Source organism: Lutzomyia longipalpis, chromosome 1 (assembly GCF_024334085.1).
Source record: "Lutzomyia longipalpis isolate SR_M1_2022 chromosome 1, ASM2433408v1".
NCBI lineage: Eukaryota > Metazoa > Arthropoda > Insecta > Diptera > Psychodidae > Lutzomyia > Lutzomyia longipalpis.
The window spans coordinates 4,313,220-4,338,153 of record NC_074707.1 but is presented as its reverse complement, the minus strand read 5'-3'; the positions used below and the strand labels follow the sequence as shown (position 1 = coordinate 4,338,153).

Sequence of the window (24,934 nt, the reverse complement as noted above, 5' to 3'; positions counted from 1 at the left end):
ACATTAGAGTTTTACCAAAATTTGGAATTTCCCCAGCTGCATCGTAATTTGGTGGAATTCTAGAATAGAATATGATGGAGCTACTATCTGGCAAAGGGAGCATTCGTGTTTGTATCATCGAATCATCAAATGGCTTTGCGTGCTAAACGTACAATTAAAAAATTGAAAGGTTTTAAAAAACAAATTTTAATTTATTCTACGAGTTTAGCAGTTTAATTAAATGATCGACGATAACGTTAATTAATTGCGATGCTTTTTATTAAAAAAAATCCTAATTTTTAAGCTTCTTAAAAGCCAATTGCTTAAACTCCTTCAAGTCTTACCAGGTTCACAATGAGAACACTACAAATAAGTCCAACAATTGCCAATATTTTATACATTTTCACAATTTTTCTGCGATAAATAAGTCAGCACAATAAGACCCACAATGAAACTAAACTACTCACATAGTCTCTTTTATAGTGTCAAAAATTCAATTATTCTAATCGATTTTTAATGATTGAACTGATTTTCTTCTTTTTGTCATATTATTTTCGTTTTTACGCAAAAATTCAATTCATTTATCCATTAATGTAACTGCCTCAGTGATTTTTTTTATTGAGATATGGGAAAAATACTGATAAAAATTAAAATAAAGTTTTTTAGTGAATTTAATTTAATTGTTCATAAATTCGTTTTTTTTTCTATTTATCTTACGTGAATTTAATCTATCAGACTGATTTGAATTATTTTGAGTCTCAACTTCACTATAAAAATTATGCTTTTTATGTCCTACGTACTTACCGTTGCTTGTGTCATTCAATAATTCTCATATTTTCTCATAAAACATCAATAGATCATTTTTATCACCATGTAGACGTCCAAAATTGAAAGAAAAAACGCCTTTTCATGGAATGAATTACTAAAAGTCGTGAAAAAAGCTTTCCATCGAGTACAATATATATTTTGCACACAGTCTCATCAATTACAACTTTTTTTTCACCTGCTTAACATTGAAAATCTCTACTTTATTGTTTTCTCTTTTTTTTTGCCAAAAAATACATTATTTAGAAAAAAAAACTGCCAATACATCGCTATATACATTTCAATCTATAAAGGTATTAATATATATACTTCTTTACACAACAATATCACGACTCTGTGTAGCTTGTGGCCCATTGACGCTCTCCCACCTCATGGTTGGTGTGATGCTGGGAAAGAGGCGACTCAGGAGGTTCCACAATGCAAATATGACATCGTGATTCATGAAGCAAAACAAACATGAAACACAGAATCCCTGTTGAGTGGGAGTGAAAAAGAAATTGAAGATGTTGGCAAATAAGACAAAAAAAAGTGGTGGGGGTGGGGACTTAATGTGAAAGGAGCTTAAGAATATTAGTTGGTATACCACAATCGTGGCATACCAAGTATTGTAATCATCGGAAAAACCGCCCACCTCAGATCGGGCTCAAACTTAGTATAAGCACGTTTTAGATATCCCACATTACGAAAATGGTGGTGGAAAATTTTTGATCCGGCCGGCCTGCCGGCCGGCCTTCCGTTGGTCCAAACTTTGCCTTATAATTCGAGAACGGTAACAGATAGAGACTTCCGGTTTGAAGTTTTCTATAGAAATGTGGGTGTAAAATTTCATTTTTTCGCATTTTCAAAATCTAAGATGGCCGCCGTCCGCCATTTTGAAATACCGTCAACCACTTCCCTTATAGCTAGAGGTCTGAAATTTTAGTATGATGTAGAGCTCAGTAAGACGTTTTCATCAACAAATCATACTTGAAAATCGGTCAAGCGGTTTAGCAAATATGGCGGACTAAAGCAAAAAGTGTTTTTTCGATATAACTCAAGAACGGCTTGACCGATTTTGACCATCTTGGTATCAAATGAAAGGTATTGAGAAGCCCTAACTGTCTAGAACATTCCAAGTTCTAAAAAGGGCCGCAAGAGACGCTAAAATCAAAAACAAAAATTGCCTAACTTTAAGGGGCAATATCTCCGAATCCCCATCTTAGATTTCCTTGAATTTTTGATATGTTGTAGCCTGACTTAATATATTTCACCAGCCCGAAAATGAAGAAAATCTATGTTGCCGTTTAGAAGATATGGCCATTTGAAAAATTCTTGAATTTGAAAAGTTCTAAGAGCCATATCTCTTGAACCGCTTGTCCGATTTGGCTCAACTTGGTATCAAATTAAAGGTTTTGCAAATCTCTACAACTTTCTAGAACATCAGAAACCTGTAGAACCATTCCATGAGGACAAAAAGTGCAAAAAAATGTTTTGGCCAAACAAATATCCGCCATTTTTGTTCTAGATGTGACCTTGAAAATTATTGATATATATGTCAACTTATAGCTTGTTTCAAGACCTTTCCAAAACTAGTCAAGAAATTTCTGTAGGTCTTATAGAACTTCAGATATGAGCATTTTTATCTTTCATATTGATGAATATCATAAAAAAATCAACTTTGCCTACTAATTCTGCTCACAAATTAAATTACAACGCATAAATTGACCCATCCGCGTTGTGGTATACCAACTCTAATAACTGGACGCGTTATGATTGACTTTTTGAAAGTTTTCCTCAAGTTTTGAACTTTTCGCACAAAATGTGTGTGTGTGTATAGCTTCGTCTTTTTTTAAGTACTCTCCAGAGACATTGATTGTGATTTAATGGAGCTTTTTTTGAGGGTGTTTCTTTTTTTTTTCAAGTCTCCGCAATCATATCCTCCATTTGGGGGCATTTTTACCTGAAGACTGACGAGTATTGCTGAAGCTACTTGATAGTATCTCTCTAGTGGAGATCCAGTGTCTGGCCGGAATGGAAGGAGGATGTGTTGAAGACCAAAAAGTGGCACAAGAATGAAGGTGGCACGAACGGCCTTCCTTAGCCCCAATGGTGCTGGTTGTGCTGAGCATGGATGTAATTTTGTGAGGAGAACACGGACGACATTAATCAGAAAAACTATATTCCAGAAGGAAATGAAAGAAGAAGAAAAAATGTGAACGACAAATTAGTCTGAGAGACATTCAAAATGAAGGAAGAAGAGGATGTGGGGAGATGTTCCTTCTTCTTTTTTTTCTTACCCATGGAAGCAATTAATGAAATGCAAACGGGAATTGTGAGTATCCACATGAGCTCAGAATCCTCCATCCAACATCTGTGAAATAAGAAAATAAGATAGAGAGAGATTTCTCGTGAGACACCAAACTCCTTCGTATATGTAAGTGATTATATTGTGTGCTGATTGCATACTGTTTTGAAGCTATTGGGTTGTGTCCACGAATTACAGCGTAAACTGACACGAGGATAATTGGGAGGATCCAACCAATTATCGTAAACCACCGCATAGCCACAGCATCCTTTACAAATACCTAGAAAAAAAATATATGTAGGTTGTAGGTACATATATGAGAGAAAATTGACAAAGAAATTAAAGGAAAAACATGTGGGAGTATCTATGATGCCGTTGACAAAGGAAGAGCATAGAACTGGGTCATTTATGGGTGAGAAAAGACTTTCTCAATTAAATTCAGTATAATATTCTAAAATTACATCTATTAAATTAATAATATTCTTTATTCTTCGAATAAAAGAAAAATAATCCTTTTAATTCAACTCAAAGTGTAGAGAATAGCAAACAAGATTCACATAAGAATGTAAGAAAGTACGTAAAATGAAAAACGATGTAAGAAGAAAAAATATTCTTTCTGGTTCTAGGGGGAATTTCTAAGGATTTATCTCATTTTATCTCATTGAAACCTAAACCTTATTTTTTTATTTTTGTGTTATTGACGATTAGTTTATTCTTAATATTTTCTTGGACTTCATCCACCCACCATCCCTCAACAATATTATTTGTGCCTTTTTAGCTGTGATTCTTTTATAATTTTACAGTCGTGCCTTGGCATAAGATAGTTTAGGATATACTCTTCACACTCATTATTTTCAATACGCGAGAGCAGTACATCCTAGACTATCTTATGCCAAGGCACGAGTGTATTTTGCAATTTTCCAAATAACTCACTGAAGATGATGCAGAGCGCATCGAAATCTTTGAGGCTTATGTTGTGATTTTCTTGCTGAAAAATCTCTTTTTTTCTGACGCTTCGGACGGAGAAATTTTCTCCTTTTTGACCTTTTAAGCCAAAGAATATTCTTTTTTTTTATATTGAGTTCTTCATTGAATTTCCCAATGATTTTTGTAAACTTTCAAAGCTTCACAGAACTTTAAAAATAGCTATGCTTTGTACTCACCACAACAAGAACTAAATGTAAGTGTAGGCCTTCGCAGAACATCCAAAAGTAGTTGACAAGCATAAAGTAGTGAAGAGTTATGTGCAGAGCAACACATCCGGTCTATAAAAAGAAATTATTTAATTTTATATTAGAAGAAGCTCCATATATTTGAACTTTATAAAGGTTACAAAATTAAATTATATGAGAATTTTTTTTATTTTTTTTTAAAGCATTCGAATAAAAAATGATTAAAAAACATTTTATAACGCATCTCTTCACGATTGCTTTAAAATGCTAAAGAGGTGGGAAAAAAAGTTTCCCACATATGATATAATTTGCGGGAAAAATTTACATGACAACGGAGTTAATTAAAAAGCTCGCAATTACGATTGGTATTAAGTGCGAAAATTTAATTAAAGTCCTACTCTATTGAACACTGAGGAAAGTTACATGTGTTCAAGCTTTATGAGCTTTTTATAATTACTCTCCTCACCCCATAAGCTTTCAATACTACCCTCCGTGTTGATTGTAAGTAAAAGTTAAACTTCTCAGCAGGAACAAATGTACTGGTAAGCTGACCAGGCTTACGAGAGCTGTGTTTCTTTCAGTGTACCAATTTTGTGAGAACAAACTAGAGCGTAAATTAATTTAAATACGCGCAAAGTCGAGAAAAGATGAAAATTCATCCCCCGAGAAATCTTTAAAACGCCATATCTCGGGAACGGCTCCATAGATTTTCGAGTTTGAGCTATCGTTGGAAAGGTCTTAACCTCAACTATAATATATTAAAATACGAAGTAAATCGATAATAGCATTTTCGAAATATTCGAGTTCGAAATTTTCAAAAATTTTGATTTTGACTTTAGCGCCTCTCGCGGTCATTTTTCGAAGTTGCAATGTTCTAGACATTTGTAGGGTTTCACGAAACCTTTCATTTGCGTTTGAGTTGATCAAAATCGGACTTGCAGAACCCGAGATATGACATGTCAAAGTTGAAACTCAATATTTTCAAAATGGCGACATAATTTTTTTTTAATTTTTTTTTTATAAATAGATGTTATAGTAAGCTATAATATATCAAAAAATGAAGTAAATCGATAATGGCGTTTTCGAGATATTCATCGAAAACTCATCGAAAATTTTGTTTTTGATTTTTGGCCCTCTAGCGGTCACTTTTGAAGCTTCGGATGTTCTAGAGAGTTGTAGGGTTTGTTGAGAGCTTTCATTTGACCCCGGGTTGATCAAAATCGGTCAAGCCGATTTCGAGTTATGGTCGATTTTCGATGAAAAATTGTGGCGGCCATATTGACTAAACGGCTTGACCGATTTTCGAAAATGAGGTATCGTTGGAAAGACCTTGATGGCTCCTACAACATACCAAAATTTCAGATTTTTAGCTATTACAGGGGCTGAGATATAGCGAAAACAAAATTTTGAGGTTATTCAAAATGGCGGACGGAGGGGTGGGGGGTGGATTTGACCTCATAATCGGATTTCTTCAGGTCGATATTTAAACTTTGCCGTTTACCGCAAGTCTCTATCTATTACGGTTCTCTTGCAATTTAAGTTTATAATCCGGCCGGCCGGAAAAAAATTTTTTTTGGCGCATACGTTTTTTGGAATGTGGGAACCCTAATTCGTGCTCATCCCAAGTTTGAGCCCGATCTGACGACTTTCGATTTTGCTCGGTACACAAAAGCTGTGTCTGAAAGAAACACAGCTAAAAATTATGACCTTTCAATACATTTTATGTTTATATGCTTCTAATGAAAGTGTCATGGAGCCAATTTTCCTTTTCTCTAAATAAAATTTCCTACACAGAGTGGAAGGAAAGTGTTATGAGTATATTCCCGTGTATAGAGCTTATGGTATTGCACTGTAATGTTGTAGCAGAGAGAGAGGGAGACTTTGAGTACATCACAGATGGTAAGATTCCCTACGTGCACAGAAGAAAATTGCATGAATTTATTATGATTCTGTGTATTTCAATTGACAATCTGTGAACTCAATTAGAATGTTATTTTGTGTCAAGCCCCGAATTAGAATTTTAATTGAGTCCCCCCTGTTGGCAAAGGTAAGACTATTCCAGCTCTTATAATATCAAAAAGCAAGGGATTGCTGGGTTTTATGATTTTTATTTAAAAGAACAAATTTTAAATTGATCATCACTTTTATCAAATCAAATTTTAATTTCTCCCAAAGCAATCTTTACTTTACATCTTAATTTTTAAACGTCCTTTCACATTTAAATCCCGCCGTGCTTCGGGTCGGACGGGAAGGGAACATTTAAAAGGGAACATACATACAGTTTTAACCCGTGGCGTTGCCCTCCAGGAGCCGGACGTCGCTCTCATCCTTCTGGGGCTACTCGGTTGCGTCGTCATCACTCACGGTGCCAAATCCCGCTTCAAGGGGATCTCTTGCGGATCTCCAGGGCCTCTGCATGCGTACAGTTGCTCCCGCGTTGGTCCTCACATTCGCCCTCGCTTGGGAGGAAGAATCTGGACGGAGGAATGTATCTCCCGAAGGAGCTCTTAGCCTCCCACGCAGAATAAATCCCTCGTAGCCATGGATTGAAGTCCTCCGCGCATTTGTGTCGCGCTTCTCGCAGTTGCGGCGTCTCTGGACGGTACGGAGTGTCCACCGTCGGATGTTCTGTGTCTTCCGGCATGGATAACTTGCCGGATCGTCGTCTTGGGGCCCCATAACGGGTCAGGGGGGCGTCCTCGTGGCCAATTTGTCTTTTTCACCAGCACGGGTTGTGCTCACAGAGGAAGACTGACACAGACTCCTTCTTTTTGGGAAAAATCCCAGGGAAAAAAGGTGGGGAAAAATGCGGCTGTCCCACAAAGTGAGACAGTGTTCTAAAAATATCCCTGTATCATTGTTACCATTTGGGTACTTTTATTTCGAAATTTTAATTTTAAATGAAACGGAAAAATATGACCGTTACACTCTTTGTGTGCATTTGGACAGGGTCTTACCGTGTTATCCCGAATTGTGTCAGGTTTCTCCACAATTAATTTGTACCACAGTATCCATGCTGTACAGGTAAAGGCCAACGATATGAATAAATGAATGTGAATCTTAATCCTCGTACAACGTAATGATCTGCAAATTAAATTTTTACATTAAATTCGTAACGAAGGTGTACAATATTATTTCTAAGAATTTAATTTAAGTAAAATTCCTTTATTAATTACCTGAAACTGAGGAATATTATGAGGGAAATGATGAGAGTAATTAATGAAATTATGTAGCCTCTTGTGTATAAATCGTTCACTAATTGTCTGAACTGAAAAAGAAAGAAAAGCAATGAAGGAGACAATAATTAGTAAAGTTTTGAATTTCTGAGAATTTATCAAATTAATTTAATTTAATTATTTTAATTTTGTAGTCAAACCATATTGAGTTTTTATATTTTCGTTAATGAATTTCTTTTTTTTTATGCAACTGAACTGTTTAATTTGAAAAGGGCATAACATTATCGATTTTTTTATACTCCTTATTAAATTATGATACGCTAATCCAAACGTAAAACATGATATTTTCTTTTAAATAAATTGAAGTCTATATTTTTTAAGTTGAAAATGCAAGAATCTTAGAAGAAAAAAGGTCATAAAAGACGTTTCAGTTGATGACTGAAATTATTCATAATATTATGTTGAAAAGATCGAATGTTTCAACGTTTTTACCTGATATACGGTCATGAAAGGGTTAAGAATGTCTTTTTATGGTTTAAATCCTTTTAAAAGAATATCTGTAATTTAAGATTTATTTTTACTCAATTTATATAAAATTTTCTTTAATAGAGTTATGCCCTTTTCGTACATAATGATTCAAAATATAGAAACAAATTAATTAAAATTTTAATATTATTAAAATCAAACTGTTAATGAATGTTATTTATATTTAATTCGACTTTCCAAACATTTTTTCACATAATGTGAAAAATATTTATATTGTTGATATTTTGCAAATTAATCGATATATAGTATGTTATGTAGATTGTAGGTATGTACTTCTGCATGGCAAATATGTTTGTTATAGACCACAAAATCGTTATTTATCTAATTTGAATGAATTTCAAGTTGAATTCTTTGAAATCTTTATTAAGAAGGTTCTCTATATTGAAAGATTTTTGAATAAAATATTATATTTGAAATGCCAATAATACCTTTTGCACAAAGTAAAACAACTAATAGAGAAAAAGATCGATTTTTTTAAAAATAATTTTCATGCTAAAATATTAACTAAATGCTATCCATGTGGCAATACAAGTGCCATTTCTCACACAATGCTCAACAGTGGGGTACAAAATTATAGAGGAGGAATATCAAAGGAATGTATAAAGTTCTTTTCCACAGTTTATTGCAAAACAACGTCACACTTTTTAGTCACAATCGAAGCTCTGAAGAGTAAAGTTTCCCTCTGTGTGAAAAGAAAATGCCCTCCCCATCTGAATTGGAGCTTTTTCTGAAGTTTAAATCTCAAATTGAATTTGGAATATCTCTCATGACGCTGAACATTACAAATGGACCACCATTGAATTGTTTTGTTATTTTCTCAATGCTTCTTTCAAACTTATCCGTGGTTACATTTTCATTGGCAAATATTATGCTTAATTTTGAGGGAAAACTCACGACTAATTCGGTATTTTCCTGTGTAACGTGTATTGGTGCTTTGCAAATTGTTCTAAAAGCTCTCTCAGTTTGTTCATATGAAAATCACTTTCTGCAAATCCTCATGTGGGCTCAGTCTTTGTACAACGAACGTACAAATAGTGAGGAAATTAACGAAATGATCCGGAAGATTCTTTTACAATTTCATAGAATTTGGATTTATATATTTAAGTTTGTTGCTATTAATACAATTTTGGTGAGAAAACTTTATTTAAAGATATTTCTTTTCCGTTTCAGACTATTTTTCTGGTTATACATATTATCCGGTTTAGCTCTATGTGTGATAAATGCATTAATGGGAGATGAGGGCGTGATTTTTCGATGCCCTTTTATTTCTCTGGATTATCAGTATTACTTAGAAGTTATGCACTTATTGCAACTAATACTTATAATGTTTGCAATTTTAAGTACAGTTTATGCTGATTCAAGCCTAATTTTTCTTGGTCTGCACATAATGGCTGCATTGGATATTTTAAATGAATATATAACCCTTCATAAGAATCGAATGGAAGTGAATAAGAACTTTATTGAAAATGTTCTCAAACGATACTGTGATCTTGTAGATAATATTGATTTATTCAATGAAGCAATTAGTATTCTGTCATTTGTCCAATTTATTACGAGCACCATACTCTTTCTATTTGTCTTTTGTGCCGTTACTGTGGACTCTAACAACCCAATTGGGCACGTTATTGTAGTTTGCTCAATGATTCAACTATTTTTGCCATGTCTTTTTGGGGAGGTAGTAAAAATAAAAACTGATCGATTATCTGAGACACTTTACATGATAAATTGGTACAATTTGAGCGTGACAGATCAAAAATCATTTCTTATCCTTCTGGGGGTGATGCAGAAAACGTATGGCCTAAAGGCAGCTGGAATGTACAATATTACACTTTATACTTTCATTCAGGTAATTAATTCTTCAATTAGAAGAATTAAAAGTACAAAATTAAAGAATTTTCTTTCAATTTTCAGATAGTAAAGTTGGCTTTCACATATTGCGCAGTTCTCTTGAACTTAAACAGCTACTGAAACCTCTGCACTATAAGTATAAATTTAATATTTAAGTGTTGAATTTTATACGAATTTTATAGCTTAATTGCACCATATTTGTCAATGAACTGAGTACTTTGAACATTTGAAAACTTTGTATTCTCTTTGATGCATTTTCAACATAATAAATTCACTGTGAGTTTCAACTTATGGAATTATGGTTTTCTTGTGACAATTTTTATGGAATGTGAGCTTTATTCAGCAGTGTACTCTCAATTACATATTCATATCAACTTAATTTAATCATGATTTTCCGGATTTTTGTCGGTTAAATGGGGTTTCTCATCCATTTTTGTAGAAAATGTTTGTAAATAAATTCCATCTAATAACTGAAGAAGACTCCGAACGGAGCCGAAAGCTCTGGAAAACGTGAGTTTTTATGGGTGAGAAACCCCATTTAACCGACGAAAAACCCGGAAAATCATTACTATCAGTTTAACTTTAATTTTCTTTTCCGATTTAGAGAAACTTTCTGTTGAATTTTTTTTTAATTTAACAAAAAAAATCTGTTGAAGGTAAAATTATTGATTTAGACTCTTTTTTTGACATTTTTGTAAGAATTTTATTAAAACTTGAATGATGAGAGTTCAATTATCACAAAAGAAATGATAAATATAGCTCCCAAATGCTCATTCTGATATGATTTTAGATCACAAAGAATCACTATTTTGTGGACAAAGATTTTTGTGAGTGTTGATCATTAATAATCCTTGGCGTTATTTCTTCCTTAAAACCCCCATAGAAAGCATCCTAAAGTTATTAATCTCGATATGCAGGAATAGCATAAGAATAAAAGGAAATCCTCATTGATATCCTTTCAGATTCTTTTCATACATAAAACCACAACTTTTCTTTTGCAAGTGAGAGGTATGAAATTTAAAGAATATTGATTCTCATGGGAAATAGATTTTTTTTTCATCGTCACATCGCCATGGGAAAGAAGAGGATAACATTGAGGAATCTTTCAGTGTAGTAATGTAAAAATAACATACTTGAAAATAAAAATAAAATCGTATTGACATGGAACGAAGGGATGTGGTGAAAAAAAAGGCAAAATGGAAGGAATTCTCAATGGAAATCGATTTATTGAATGTGGGAATGGGAAATTCATGCACAAAACTGCCCCGATGAGGGGAAACCTCGGATGTCATGACTGCCCAATGTCCCTCTCTTGTCTCAATGTGGGCAATGAAAGGAAATTGAATATCCTTTTTCCTGATTTCCAAGGTTCATAAACAATTTTTATTACTCCTTCGGATCAATCTTCCATGCCTGTCATGTTAATAATTTCCAAGAGGCATATGCTATGTATATACATAGACAGTTATATATTATCTATGTTGAATACATATCGTAAAATATCGCATTGCTTTTCTGCACCCTGTATTGGTATTTTTTTTGTGGGTTTCTACCCCATCTGTTGCTCTATATATCTAACATAGATTTTTTCCTCCGAACCACCTGAAAAACATTTTTTTTGATTTTTCATCCGGGTGAGAAGATTTTCCTGCTTTTTTTGCTAGAGCTAGAGCTTCTGGGGAATGTTTTCCCATGTAGTAAATATTGTGTGCTTATAGTCTATGAAATTCTCGTGGTATATTTATTTTTAAATAAAGCACAGGGGTTGGATTTTTTTTTTCAACATATAACCACGCACACAACATAAATTCACTTTCACATTAACTCTGACACATGTTGCTTTCTCTCCAACCACTCTCAGACCATGTCTGCACCTTTTATCCATTTTATTATAAAATTTTATGTTGTGCTAATAGCCAGGGGGTGTATAAAATGCGGGTAGTGTGTGTGTGTGTGTGTTAAAGGGGGGACAAAATATCAAAGCAAGTATGGGTCAAAGAATTGAATAACTGGGTAGAAGGGGGATACAACAACCCCAACCAAACCAAATAAATTTCACGAGGGATAGTTGAGTTTTACCTCAAAATCCTCAATGTCCACGCATGTGGTGTAATTGGACCAAACAGCCCCAGTTTCAGGATGTGAAAACCACGAACCGTTCGTCAAGCACCTGAAAATATAATGTACATAATACAAGAATTTATAGGGTGAATAAAAAAAAGCTCCCTCAGAGCTTTCAAATTATGTGTATTTTAGATTAGGAAATTGCGTCTTCCTCACGTTTTATAGGCCATACGAGAGCTGTCAAAGCCAGTTACGAAATCCGGACAGTGTTGCGAGACGGTGGAACCAGCTGGTGTTCGAGGCCAGCACAAGTACCCATCAAAAGTCCTTGGGCATTCATGTCCATTCGATGGATTGTTGCCTGGCATATGAAAAGTTAATAAATTCATTGATTCCGACACATTCTTTCTATATCAGCAGAGGGAGGAACCCTATAATGAATTTTCATCTCTCCCATACTTCCCAACTGCTTTTCCGAGCTTTTCCCGCTGAAATTCATAACTTTTGTAAATATAGGGGGTAAAACAAAAGAGACGGGGGTTGAAAAAAATCGCGCCACTCTCTCTGTATTAATTAATTGTAATTCAATTGAACTCTCTTTTGATGACAATTGAATCTGACGTGATATTCTTATCAACATTTATCACAAGAAGGAAAAGTTATTTGTGGAGCCGAGGGTGACAGTGATGAAGTGATGCTAAAGGAACTTTCCTGATAGAATTATTGAGGTAATAGAATTAAGATGGCTCGTCATACAACTTGTGCCACTTTTCATCGTCATTACACAGCAATATTTCAACGATTAAATTTCATAAAGTGTGTGAATAGATTCTCTTCAAGTTGAATAAATATACATAGTATTGTGTGCAAAATTTTAAGGACATGCCTAAAGGGACATTGAGTAAACTTTGAGCAAAGTTTGAGCTTTAAAAATTAGGAAAATCTTCATAAAAAGGATATTATGCAACAAAGGGTCAATAAATTGAATAAGAGTCTTATGCACAATACATAGGTTCAGCCCTCTAGCTGTAAACAAATTTTATTCTAAAATTACTTTTGAGTGTTGTCAAAGATTTATGAAAATTAAGAAAAAAAACGTTTCCAGCACGTATTTGGAAAACAGTTTTATCTAATATTTTTAACATGAATATAGCTTTGATTTGTAACAAAAATAAGTATTCTAAAATTAACAGTTAATTGAAATTAAAAAATACGTCTTAAAATTTAACAAACTGAACCAGAAAATTCATACATTTTCCGTCACTTTCCACCTTTTTTCTTGAATCGTTGGCAATACCCAAGGGGTGTCTATCTGACGAATATTTTAGCTATTATGGCGAATCGTTCGAATATTTACAAAGATCTAAATATTTTAATTTATAAAAACGACAAATGTGAAACCGAAAAAAAATTTAACACTTTTCGGCTTGAATTTATATGTTTTAGGATTCAATTTAGTCCTTTTTTAACTTTAATAAAAAAAAATTAAAACTTTTTTAGATTGAACTCTTCTTTTTTAGGCTTGAAATTACTACGTTTTTGGTTGAATTTACTATTTTTCGGCTTGAATTTACTATAGGTACCTATTTTTTGACCTTTCTAGGCATGAATTTAATATTTTTTAAGCTTTTAATCTGTAATCTCTGATTTTATAGGACTGAAAAAGAAATATTTTTATGCTTGAATTTAGTCTTTTTATTAAGGTTGAATTTACCACGTTTCGCGTTAAATTTACCACTCAGTCCTTTTAAAGCTTCATTAAATATTTTTCAAACTTCAGCTTCTCAATCTGAGCCATTTTGTGACTAAAAACCAATATTTTGAATTCTTTAGCAAATTATCCGAATATTTTATTAAGTAATCGCGAATATTTCCAAGGATTCAAATAATTTTATTGAAATAAACACCCCTTGGCAATACCATAATAATAATTTTAAAACGAATAGCCAAGGAACTTTAACATATGTATTGTGCATAAAATTCTTTCCTACAAAATTCTACATATTTAAAAAAAATATATTTTGAGAACTTTTCCAAAGCTCACATTTCTGAAAATAAATTTAACACCATTCTGCTGAACTTTCTCCTATATGCAAAGTCCATAAAGTTTAACAAATATACATATCTCCTCTACTAAACTTTAATTACAACATAAATTGATTAAAGTAAAATTTACTTGAATGTTATCATCAATAATGGTCTCTCTGTACGTAAGTTTGAGTAACTTTTATCATCTCTATGTAAATTGCATCTAGAGAAGAGTTAGCATAAAAGTTTTTTCGTTTTTTAGCTTTTGCTACTTCACCTTTTCCCTCTGTGCTTTGCGAAAAAGTTGCAATCATACCGTATTTTCATGAACTTTTCTGACTTGTTGTTGCTAAAGAAATGCTGTCAAAGATTGAGATGCATATTGCATGTTCAAAATAGTACACACAATAAAATAATATTTCATGGAAAATATTTTTGCTTGAAAAACTTTTTAGCATGTTCAAAATGATTCACATTTTATCTCTCATGTTATACATTTTATTGCTTTTTTTATACTGAGAATTTTCAACTAGAATGCAATATGTTTCTAGCTTTATTCTCAATGCTCTCGCACATGGAGCTTTCTGTAAAGGAGGTATGTACATTGTCACTGTTAGATGGATATCCTAGTGAAAGTTTCATGTGGCTGGGAATTGGTCAAACTATATGACGTATAGTTGAGTACCCTTTCATCTTGTTAAAACTTTCATCTAAAAAAAAAAAGGAAGAAGAAACTTTTTCTCTAAAGCTCTCACACAAATGATGCAACCAACAAGCTCGTTTATATTTTCATGCGAGAGACTTTCAGGATTCACTCAACCTCCCCTAGAGTTAGCTAAAATGAGATGTACCAACAATAGAAAATTACCTGATTTATTTTCATACTCCGTAGCATTCCTGCCGCCTGTCATGCATTCATAATAGAGGCGCGTAAGGAGAGATTTCACTTCATCCGTGCGTGTTGTGCGGACATCGTTGAAATCTTCATTACCCAGTGGTTGGAGGTCTCTCTCATCAATTCTGGACGTTGTCGCCATTCCCATTTCTCTGTCTACGCAAAAAATTTGTATATCTTCGTCCTTTTTGCACTTTCTCAATTCCACCAAATGGGGCTCAATCAAATTCCCATCCGCGCCAGAATGATTACGCAAAAGGAGCTATTTGCTTTGACATTCTATGAATTATTCCACTCGAATTTTGCATCTTTTCTCCCCGTTGGCGCCAACCATTTGTCGGGTACTGAAACAGATTTTATGCTGTTAAAATTGAGTTAAAGCTCTCCTCATGCTCGCACTTTATGTGCAAAATGCATCGAAATTATTCATTTCGGTGCATTTTGTTCCTTTTTTCCTACGAAGCTTTCACAAATGAGCTTTTTTTTGAAGCTGCAAAATTGATTGTTTCTCGTCGCAAACAGATATTGATTTTTCCTCTTCTGCTGCTCAAAATACTTAATTGGAAAAAGCGTAAATTTTCCTCTCAAATCGTCTATTTGGCTTTACATACATACATATATATGTACAGGAAAAACAAATAGAAAACAGTTCATTTTAACATTTTCTTGTTTATCCATAAAATACGCAGGAAAATAGAATGTTTGGTATTGTTTTGTCCTTTTTAAATAAATATATCCTCCAAACATTGAAGTGCTCGGCAAAAGGAAAGAATCTCAAATAAATTCCCATTTAGCACCCCCATAGCCCCATATAGATTTCTCCATGGAACCCAAATAGAAAAGCAATTGGAAATAGAAACCATTAAGTCCATGTATGTGTATGTATTTCTGCTATCGTGTACCTCTCTATATGTTTAGGGTTTTCCTTTGGCTTCTTCTTTTCATGCGAAATCACCATGGAAAGCCTAATGAGGGTGGTTTTTCGTCGTTGAGTGTGAGGAAAATGCTTTTGAGTGTTGTTCCAATGTATGGAGTGAAACATGTAAATACGCAATTAATCACACTGAATAAGGATCCTTGATAGGATAGTGAGAAGTATAATGAATAATTCAACTAAAATGAAGCACAGAGATTGTATGAAAAAAAAAACATTGAGGTGAGATACACTGAGAAAAATTAATGTGCAAAGACTTTATTCGAACTTTCTTCTCATCTTGGGAAGTGTGAATAAAGTTTTTTGGAGTTTGTTTCCATTTAACGAAAAAATGAAATTTCAGTACAAAATTCAAAGATTTCAAAGGTTTCTTGATCGCTGAATAAGGCCCTTAAAATTCACTAAAAAACAAGTAAGTTCTACTAAAGAAGAAGAGTTACTAAAGATGAAGAAAAAAGCAACAAAGATTAAATAAAAGACTTTGATTTAAGAAAAGAAATCGAGAAAAAAAATTAAAGTAAAGTAGAAAACAAAAAGAAGAAAATCGAAAATTAAGAAAGGCCTAACACAGAGGTTTTTCATGCGGAAGGGCTGAGTTTTTACGTCATTCTTTTATATTCAAATATTCTTTTAAAACTCTGAATTCTTGATAAATATTCTTAAAGTTCTTTTTCTGACCCTGCAGGTTAATTTAGTCAAAAATCTTTTTTTTTCTATCTAAGAACTTTAAAATTGTTGTAAGATTATGGAAGTTGATGTATTCAAATAGTTTTATTGTTATTCTTTAATAAAAAAAAAAAACAAGGAGTTGTTGTATGAGAAAACATTCAAAAAATTCTTCAAAGAATCCTGAAATTTTTTTTCTTTTAAAAAAATCATTTAAAAAAGAAACAATCTTTCATCATCTTTTAAGATTTTTTTTACAGAATACCAAAAATCTTACAACAACGAATTATAAGAAGAAAAAAAGATTTTTAACAAGTTCCATCCCCATGATTTAAAAGAAAGCTATTAAAAGTTTAAAAAAGTTTTCTCATCCATCTAATGAAGCCTCAACTCTAAACTTCTTTAATATCATTCATTAATAGAAAAGCAAAAGGATTTGTTTGTTGTACCAGAAAACATTCAAAAAATCTTTAAAGAGCCCTGGAAAAAGTTTTTTATATAAAAAACGATTAAAAAAAGAAACAATTTGTCAAAATTTTAAAAGATTTTTCATAGTGTGGCATCGCGAAAAATTTTCCAATAACGAGTAATAAGAAAAGATTTTTTTTTTATTTTTTAAAAGAAAGCTATTAAAAGTTTAAATAAAAAATATTTTTTTGTAAAACATACAAGCTCGTCGCTATGTACCACACGAGTTTCTCGTCTATCTAACGAAGCCTAAACTCTAAACTTCTTTAGACTTGTATGCGATGAGCGTGAAGTGGAGAAGAATTTCTCTCAGTGTAGATTGAATCGCAAAGGGTTTATGACAAAAATATTTAAATTTCTCTAATTAATTCCGTTATTTTAAAGAGGAAATGCTTCTAGAAGCAAATTTTAAAACGGAATTTAAAATTTTCATAGTCAGAATAAATCAGAACAGTCGTAAGAACTTTTTATTTATACAAAATTTATTATAAAGACATTTTTTAAAATTAAATTCATTATTTTATTGAGTGAAAGGAGATTCTTTTCTTGCATAAGAGTAATTTATGAATTTAAAATATTTACTCTATCGATAAAACTTTCCATGTATAGATAACACAAACAATTCATTGCGTCACTATTTTCGAGACAGAATTGTATAATATAGTGTAATTTTGGAATGCAAACATGAGATAATTTTGTAGTGGTGGTGATTTAGATTTTCTCCATCAGAGACTTCCAAAATAGAGAGCCCGAATTATCAGTGAGTGGATTTGTATATTGTATATATATGTTGAAATTATGTATATTGAATTGTAGTGTGAAGAAGCCGGCGTGTATTTATTTGGAGGCGACAAATCCAAACACTTTGAATTTATATGAGCGGATGTTGATTATCATGTGTTTTAAATTGAAACAATAAGAAAGAAAGACTCTGACTCAGGAAGTATGATTGTGTCAATCTGCGGGAGTACAGTAATGAGGAGGAAGAAAAGAAAGAAAAATATGAAGCAAATGAGAGCATATGCTTTTCACCTAAAGATCATTTTAATTTTTTTTTCGCAATTAGCGGAATTTTTTTGAAATAATTTCAACTAAATGCTCCCCATGTTTGCCGTTCCATTTCACATTTTTTTCTCTCTTGGTCAGGAAATGAACATCCTATACGCGATTAACTAAAAATACCCAAAGACTTTCGATGATGGTGGAAGAGGGGGTGGGAAGTAGCCCCGGAGGTTTTTCTTAAAGAAAGAGAGAGGAGAAACGAGAGAAAATAATATATCGTAAAAATAATGAGAATTTGTCTCACAGACATTTTTGGCACAGCACCACTACCTTCCTAATGTTTGGGGGCGCACCTCGTCAGAATTTGCAAAAGGAAAATATTTACTTCTTCATCCCAAAGAGTAAATATTGTCTTATTATTATTAAAATATATTATGTTGAAAATTCCCTCTCACAACGCACAGTTGGTGGTGCTCTCTTTTTTATCGTTTTCCTTTTGGCCTCTTGCATACAGTTTAAAGGACCATTTGCCCAAATAATTTAGCTCACACACACTGCAATTTATTATGTCAAATTATTTTGTGTATTTTACCTTTTTCTTTGCCTTAGGTTACATGATAAAAGAAAAACAAAAGGAAATTGCAAGTACAAAATTGAAAATATATGAGGTAGAGTATGTTGAAGGTATAAAAGAAGAAGAACCATTTATTCACTGCTCGTGAAGGTTTCTCTCGCACCCAGTGAATTTTTCATCGATTTGCAAAAAGGCAAATAAAGGGGCTGATAAGTGATGAGGTAGAAATTAATGTATAGCTCTAATAGAGGAAGCTGAGGATGCTACAATGTTGTTGCAGACAGAGTGGAGGCAATTACCTGGCTCCATTGTTGACTATATTAGACAGCTTTTAGTTACTTTACTGAAAAGAAAACTGTGCTACCTGTAGCATTCAATTTAAAATTAAATTAATATTAAGTTTTTTTTTAGAAAAAGTTTCATTGAAATTCTTAGAATTTCTTTTACTAATTCTACCACTTTTATTGCTTAAGTTTTTTTTCTTAGTTTTTTACACTACTTTTGCTTATTCTAATGATTATAACTGATGCTTTTGATGGTGTGAAAACATCCGAGACAACTTTAATATCTAATATCTAATATCTAACTTTCTTATGTATAGTTAGTGTAAAATGAATGGAAATGCTTTAATCATGCTTAACGAATGACTAAGAACACGTAGGAAGTGTTTAAAAAAATCGTTTACAATTTAAGTAAAGAAATTCTTGTGTAACGGTCTTATCACATTAGAGCTTTAAGCGCTTGATTGTTAATAATATTAAATGAAAAAGAATATGGAAAGACAGTGAGATATTTTTAATGTTTCTTTTATACTACGTTTGACGTTTTATTCTTAATTTTTGATTTTTCTTTTTTTTAACATCTGGCGCTTTTTTTGTTAGGGGAAGACGGGGTAATTTGGCCACTTTGGCAAAGTCATTTATGGCAATATCTCAGGAATGGTAAATGCTAGAAAATCCATTTCTCTACAGTTTATACTCCCCATAGAAATATTCAATCGTACCAAGTTTGAGGAAAACTCGATCATTGGATTTTCTTTTGTTTAAGAAAAATCATTTTTTCACTTTTTCAAGTGCTTTTGGCATTTTGGGAATTCGTAATTTTCGAAAAATTTTTAAGACTTAAAAATTAACTTTTAAGCCATTAAGGGTCATTGATCCCTCATAAACACGATAGTGACATCCATTTTCCGATATCACAAACAGATTTTCCTGTGGAAATGGTTTTATCCGGAAAATTGGAGTGGGGTAATTTGGCCACTTGAGTTTTTCCGGCACTATTTTCCGACGCACGTTCAAGATATTCATTGTGGTTGTGCCTTTTAGTGGTTTCTTAAAGATTATAAGCAAAATAGGATGAAAAATTTTAGCTAGAAAAAGAAATTTAGGATAATTTGAAAAATGGCCTTTTTAAGTTCATGCTCGTTTATGGTTCAGAAAATGATAAAGTTTGAGGCTCTGTTAAATATTTTTATCTGGCAAATTACTGGAAACGAATCTTAGATAAATATCCTATCTGCCAATAAAATAATCGAAAAAATAAAAATTTGTTATTGTCCAAAAATTTTAATATTTAACAATTTGTGCGCCAAAGTGTCCAAATTACCCGTGCTCGGGGTAATTTGGGTCCAGGAGAATGGAAAATTCACCCATTTCTCATCGAGATAGAGAAAAGTGTTGGGGAAGTTGTAGGCCGGAAAATTTCCTACAAAATAGAGTTATTTGGTTTTCTTCATACTACCATACTTGCTTGATATATCCCAAAAGCCGCCAAAGTGGCCAAATTACCCCGTCCTCCCGTACATATAATTTTTTATCTGACGTTACTTTTTATACGTTTGACATTTATTTTTAAACTTGAGATACTTCTTTTCAAGCATTTTTCAATTACTTTCTTATGTTTTATTTCCCTTTAACTTTATCATAATTTTTTTTTTAACATTATTCCTCGTTTAATGACTTTAATGAATTTTAGTGTCGAAATAATTTCTTTTGACCTCTAAAGAAAAGCGTGGACTTCCTGAACTTTTGAACTTGACAACCCACCCTAGTTACATACCTGATTTGAACCTCTGAAGCCCTTTGTTTCTAGCACATAGAATGCAGTGAATTATCGATCGATACAAAGAAAAACAAGTTAAAAACGACTGAAAATTATGAAATAAATAAAATAGGAATATTTGAAATTCCAAATAAACTTAGAAGCCCCTCAGACTGATGTAAGAGAATTTTTTGGGGCGGATGGAGATCAAACGACACCACCCACCGTGTCCCTATGCTGTTTGAATGGAATTTCGTAGTATGGTTGGAAATTCAGGTGAGAAAAGCATTCCACAACCAATATCGGGCGAAATGAAGCGTGAGGTGAAGTGCGCGTCCTGTCCAACTGTTTGCTGAAGGTCAAAATGTGAAAATAAAAGTTCACTGAGTTAGAGAAGATTGAGTCAGACAAATTGAGTAAAAGTTCCCACGAAAAAATAAAACCTCTGAATACCAGATGGGTGAATTTTTGCAACACATTGCTACACGCTACAGAATATTCTTCTCCTTCTTTATTTCATTATATTTAGAAATATTGAAATCAAATGGGCAAAAAGCACGTCTGCTTAGTAAAAGAGGGAGAGGGAGAGAGACAAAGCTGAAGAAGAAGAACTTGAAGAGTGTTTAAGAGCTGAAAGTCTTTTATTTTTCATGGAGGAGGAAAAAGGTACAAATTTTGTTGCTAGTTATGTGGCCCAATATTGAATTCCCTCATATTAGTAATCTTCTTCTATTTTTTTCAATCCAAATATTTACATGTTTGCATTGCCAAACGAGCAATAAGCCCCGTATAGTTTGGGTAAATCGCTTGAAGAAATATACCAACTAAAACCCATCATATTGGGTCCCTCAGTGTGTGCTTAATTTAACACTTATGCGAGGTACTCGTATTTTATTTTATTGCTTTATTTCATGAAGTAATTTTACGCACAGTGTATTTTTTCTTCTTCTTTCTCAAATCACCCTCTTCCTTTTTCTCTGTGTTATTTTTTTGTGCTGCTGCATCATACTCTGGATCATATGTGTGTGGGCCTATAGCGAAGGTGCGTATCACTAAAAATAATGTTTTTGCTTCAATAAATGAATACTAAAGTGGCTATAAAAACGTATTAGAGCAAAGAAGAAGAAGAAGGGAGTGAGTCAGATAAATAAATGTGGAAAAATGTTGAAATTTTTATTGAAATAATTTCTCTAATATATTTATATTGGAAGATTATTGCTTCATTCGATGTACGCGTTGTGGTATGTATTTTTATGTAATGGATAAAAATTGCTTCAGACAAGTCATTGGAGAATTTTATCGCCACTTATGAAGATGGAGTTTTGAAATAAAAACGAATAAACAGAGTTTACTTTAACACAAATTATACGACGTAATTATTGTTCTTGATTAAAAAAGGTGCGAACAAACCATTTTGTTAATTACAACAAATTTTCTCAAGATAAACAAGAAAAATTTATCTAAAATACCTTCTTTTATGCGAAAGAAAATATTGTTTGTAGAGGCCCAGACAAGTCAAAAGCTCCGGCTTTTTTTGCACATGTCTGTATTTTTTTTGGTCGGTGAGATAAAAGCGATAAAAAAGTTCCCAACTCACCTTCTTCAGATGTTGCTGCTTAAAAATTTCACCTTTTTGGTGTAATTGAGCTTTAACTAATTAAACGTTCACGCGTGCGAAAATTTTTGGAGGTGTAAAAAATTATATATAATATTAAACCTATATACTTAGGTAACTTTCGAAAGCTCTCCTGAAAGTTCGTTATTTAATCTAACACGACATTGAGGAAATTTTATCCTTTTCCAATTAACCTGCGTACCTATTGAAAATCAATTAAAATTTTTCACTCTAGTTTTCCTCGAGAGCAATGAGGAAATTCTATCGGTCAACGATAAATTCATCCAATTAGGAGTAATCACTCTGTGGAGGTGTATGGATTTTGTGGATGAGAAAATTAATTCCTTGATTGCCGTAAAGCATATTTTATCGATGGATTTTCCTTTTTATGTTTTCCACCCAAAGAACAATTAGTATAGAAGAGAATGATATATAAATTTTTTCTTCTTAATGTTTTGACTTCTTTGAGCCGTTGCGCGATAGTTATATGGCATTAATCGCATTAATTAGAACACAATGCGCCAATATAGAAGGCTATTAGTGTCACTTTGGGTGGAATTAGATGATCACACAGAGTAAGGCGAATCAATGGAATTAAGGAATCTCTCTCACGATAATATTTCACTTATTGTGTGATGCTGCAATTTATGACCACGACCATCAATTACAACGCACAAATAATCTTCTTTTTATATGCGAAAACCTTCTAATGCCACATTAACTTTGCACACAGGAGTGCCTTCACAGACTCAGCACCAACAATTAATTTTTCTCCTTGATTGCCTCATCCACGCGTGAATTTTGTGATCATACTTTATGCTCCCAAATGTCTTGCACGATCACGCCGTGGTGTAACTTCCTGTTTATATCAAATGAGTGTGAAGATGGAATATTAAAAAAGAACCATAGAAATCACGAATCAAAATTTTTTCTACAGCCTGCCACATGAAGTGAGAGTGATGTGAAAGAACTTGAGAAAAATAAACACGCGTCTGGGTGGAGGGAAATTAAATTTTTTTTTAATACTATTGCGGTATTTTTTTTGTGGTACTAATAAATATTTTCTTATTCTTGTGTGGTGTGATGTCTTTGAGGGATTATTTGGTACACTGTGCGGTAGGCAAGAGGAGGTTGTATCGTGTGGGTGTAGTACAAGCAAGTTGTGCTATTCCGTCGCGTGCCAATTGAAGACTGACTCTCAACGCAGCTTTGGAGCACAACCGGCAGAAACTTTGATTTTCGGTATGTATCGCATACTACCACCAAAGTTGATGGAGCATGTGGGAGAATTTTCTCAATGGACTCCCCGCACAACGGAGAATCCTCTCAATGTTTGTCTCTCCTGATGGCATAAAATTTCCTGTGTGTGTACATAGGGTTGATTGGAAATCAACAATTTTTGCCCTATTTATATGCCGTCTCTTGGAGCTTTGTCATTGCGCAGAATTGTGGTCATTTTCTGTGTACGCTCGCAGTGTGATGACTTTGAATTCAAACACTCGCAGAAATCTTCTTTTTTTTTTTACTTTTCTCGGTCGCTACATTTCAAGTTCAAGGGGAAAGCACGCAGGAAAATTTTCTAAAACATTTTTGGCGTTCTAATCTATTCGAAAGCTTTCAAAAGTTTCGACTATATTTTTTTTTATATAAAAAGTCCCTTTTATTTGTATACAGAAGTTAAATAATTTTTTGGGCTATAATTTTGGGTAATTCACAATCCGAAAGAACCCGAAAAATAAACAGAAAGTATCTCAATATTTGTCCAAATCTTCTCAAGCTTTTCCAGCTTTCTTGTAGACTTGTGGTCACACTTCAAACATTTGACTTGAAAAGGTTCTTTTCATTCTTCATTCTTCTCGTTTTCATTGAAAAAATCAACAATCAAAGGAATTTTTTAATTAATCTTCTGCTTTACAAAAAAATACATAAAATTCCTCTTAAAATCACAGACTTTGCATGCAAATAACTTAAGAAAATACCTCTGCAAAAATTTCGTTTCAAAGAAAAAAGAGAGCAATAAGAGCTTTTTTAAAACACTTGTTGATTCATTGCCCAAAAAAGCTCCATGTGAAAACAAAATGCAAACATATTGCAAAAGACAACCCGGCGCCCCCATCGCACATGTGCCACCTGCACGACGTAAGCTCAACGATGCATTAATATTTTCCCTTATTTGCCACCACTTTAGTTAAATCCATTTTAATGTAATTTTATGGTACAGCGCTTGGTTGTATGTTAAGCGCGTGCTTTTGAGAGGAGAGATCCTCACTCTCACGTCGTCACACCCATTTCATCTCTGTGCTTTTGTGTTTATATTTGTATATGTGTTTTCTGGACGTTGGTAATTTCGGTACAAAGGGTGTGTTTTCCGTAATGAAAGGGGATGTAATGTTACTAAAGAAAAATACCTTTTTACTGCAATTTATTTATTTTGATAAATTTCACAGAAAGCACAAAAATCTTCTAAAGAAATATATAAATATTTCAAGAAATTTTAAACAAGGTTTTAAAAGGTTTCTTTTTTATAAATTCCAACAGACGTGGAAAACTCAAATGAATAGCTGTAGACTAAACTCTTGCAAGAAAACTCTTATGAAATTGTTTATGAAAATTTCTTATAATTTGTAAACTTTTTAAAAGTCTCACAAACGCAAAAAGCTCTTAGAAATAGTTTGATTAAACTCTTAGAAAACACTATGAATATTTCTAATGGCTTCTTATATATTTTCCGGATGAGTTAAGAACAAACTATTTACCTGGGAACTTTTTGCATGTTATTGAAGCTTTTAATAAAGAAGGCATCTTGTAGAGAAATATA

General features: G+C 33.0%; 2 protein-coding genes across 2 annotated transcripts in view; one reads left to right on the top strand and one right to left on the bottom strand.

Annotated features, from left to right (window-relative positions):
* Positions 1-24,934, top strand: part of LOC129786570 (nuclear pore complex protein Nup88) — an 850,897-nt gene that overhangs the window by 192,800 nt on the left and 633,163 nt on the right. The window lies entirely within an intron of this gene.
* Positions 917-23,309, bottom strand: LOC129786587 (calcitonin gene-related peptide type 1 receptor-like). The gene is made up of 12 exons (XM_055821700.1): positions 22,820-23,309; positions 22,099-22,318; positions 14,791-15,161; positions 12,111-12,255; positions 11,910-12,000; positions 7,437-7,528; positions 7,218-7,344; positions 4,252-4,353; positions 3,250-3,368; positions 3,081-3,154; positions 2,744-2,958; positions 917-1,276 (listed from the first exon to the last, which is right to left on the bottom strand). The coding sequence occupies exons 3-12, from the start codon at positions 14,963-14,965 to the stop codon at positions 1,118-1,120; spliced, it is 1,299 nt and encodes a 432-aa protein (XP_055677675.1). The 5' UTR covers positions 14,966-15,161; positions 22,099-22,318; positions 22,820-23,309; the 3' UTR covers positions 917-1,117.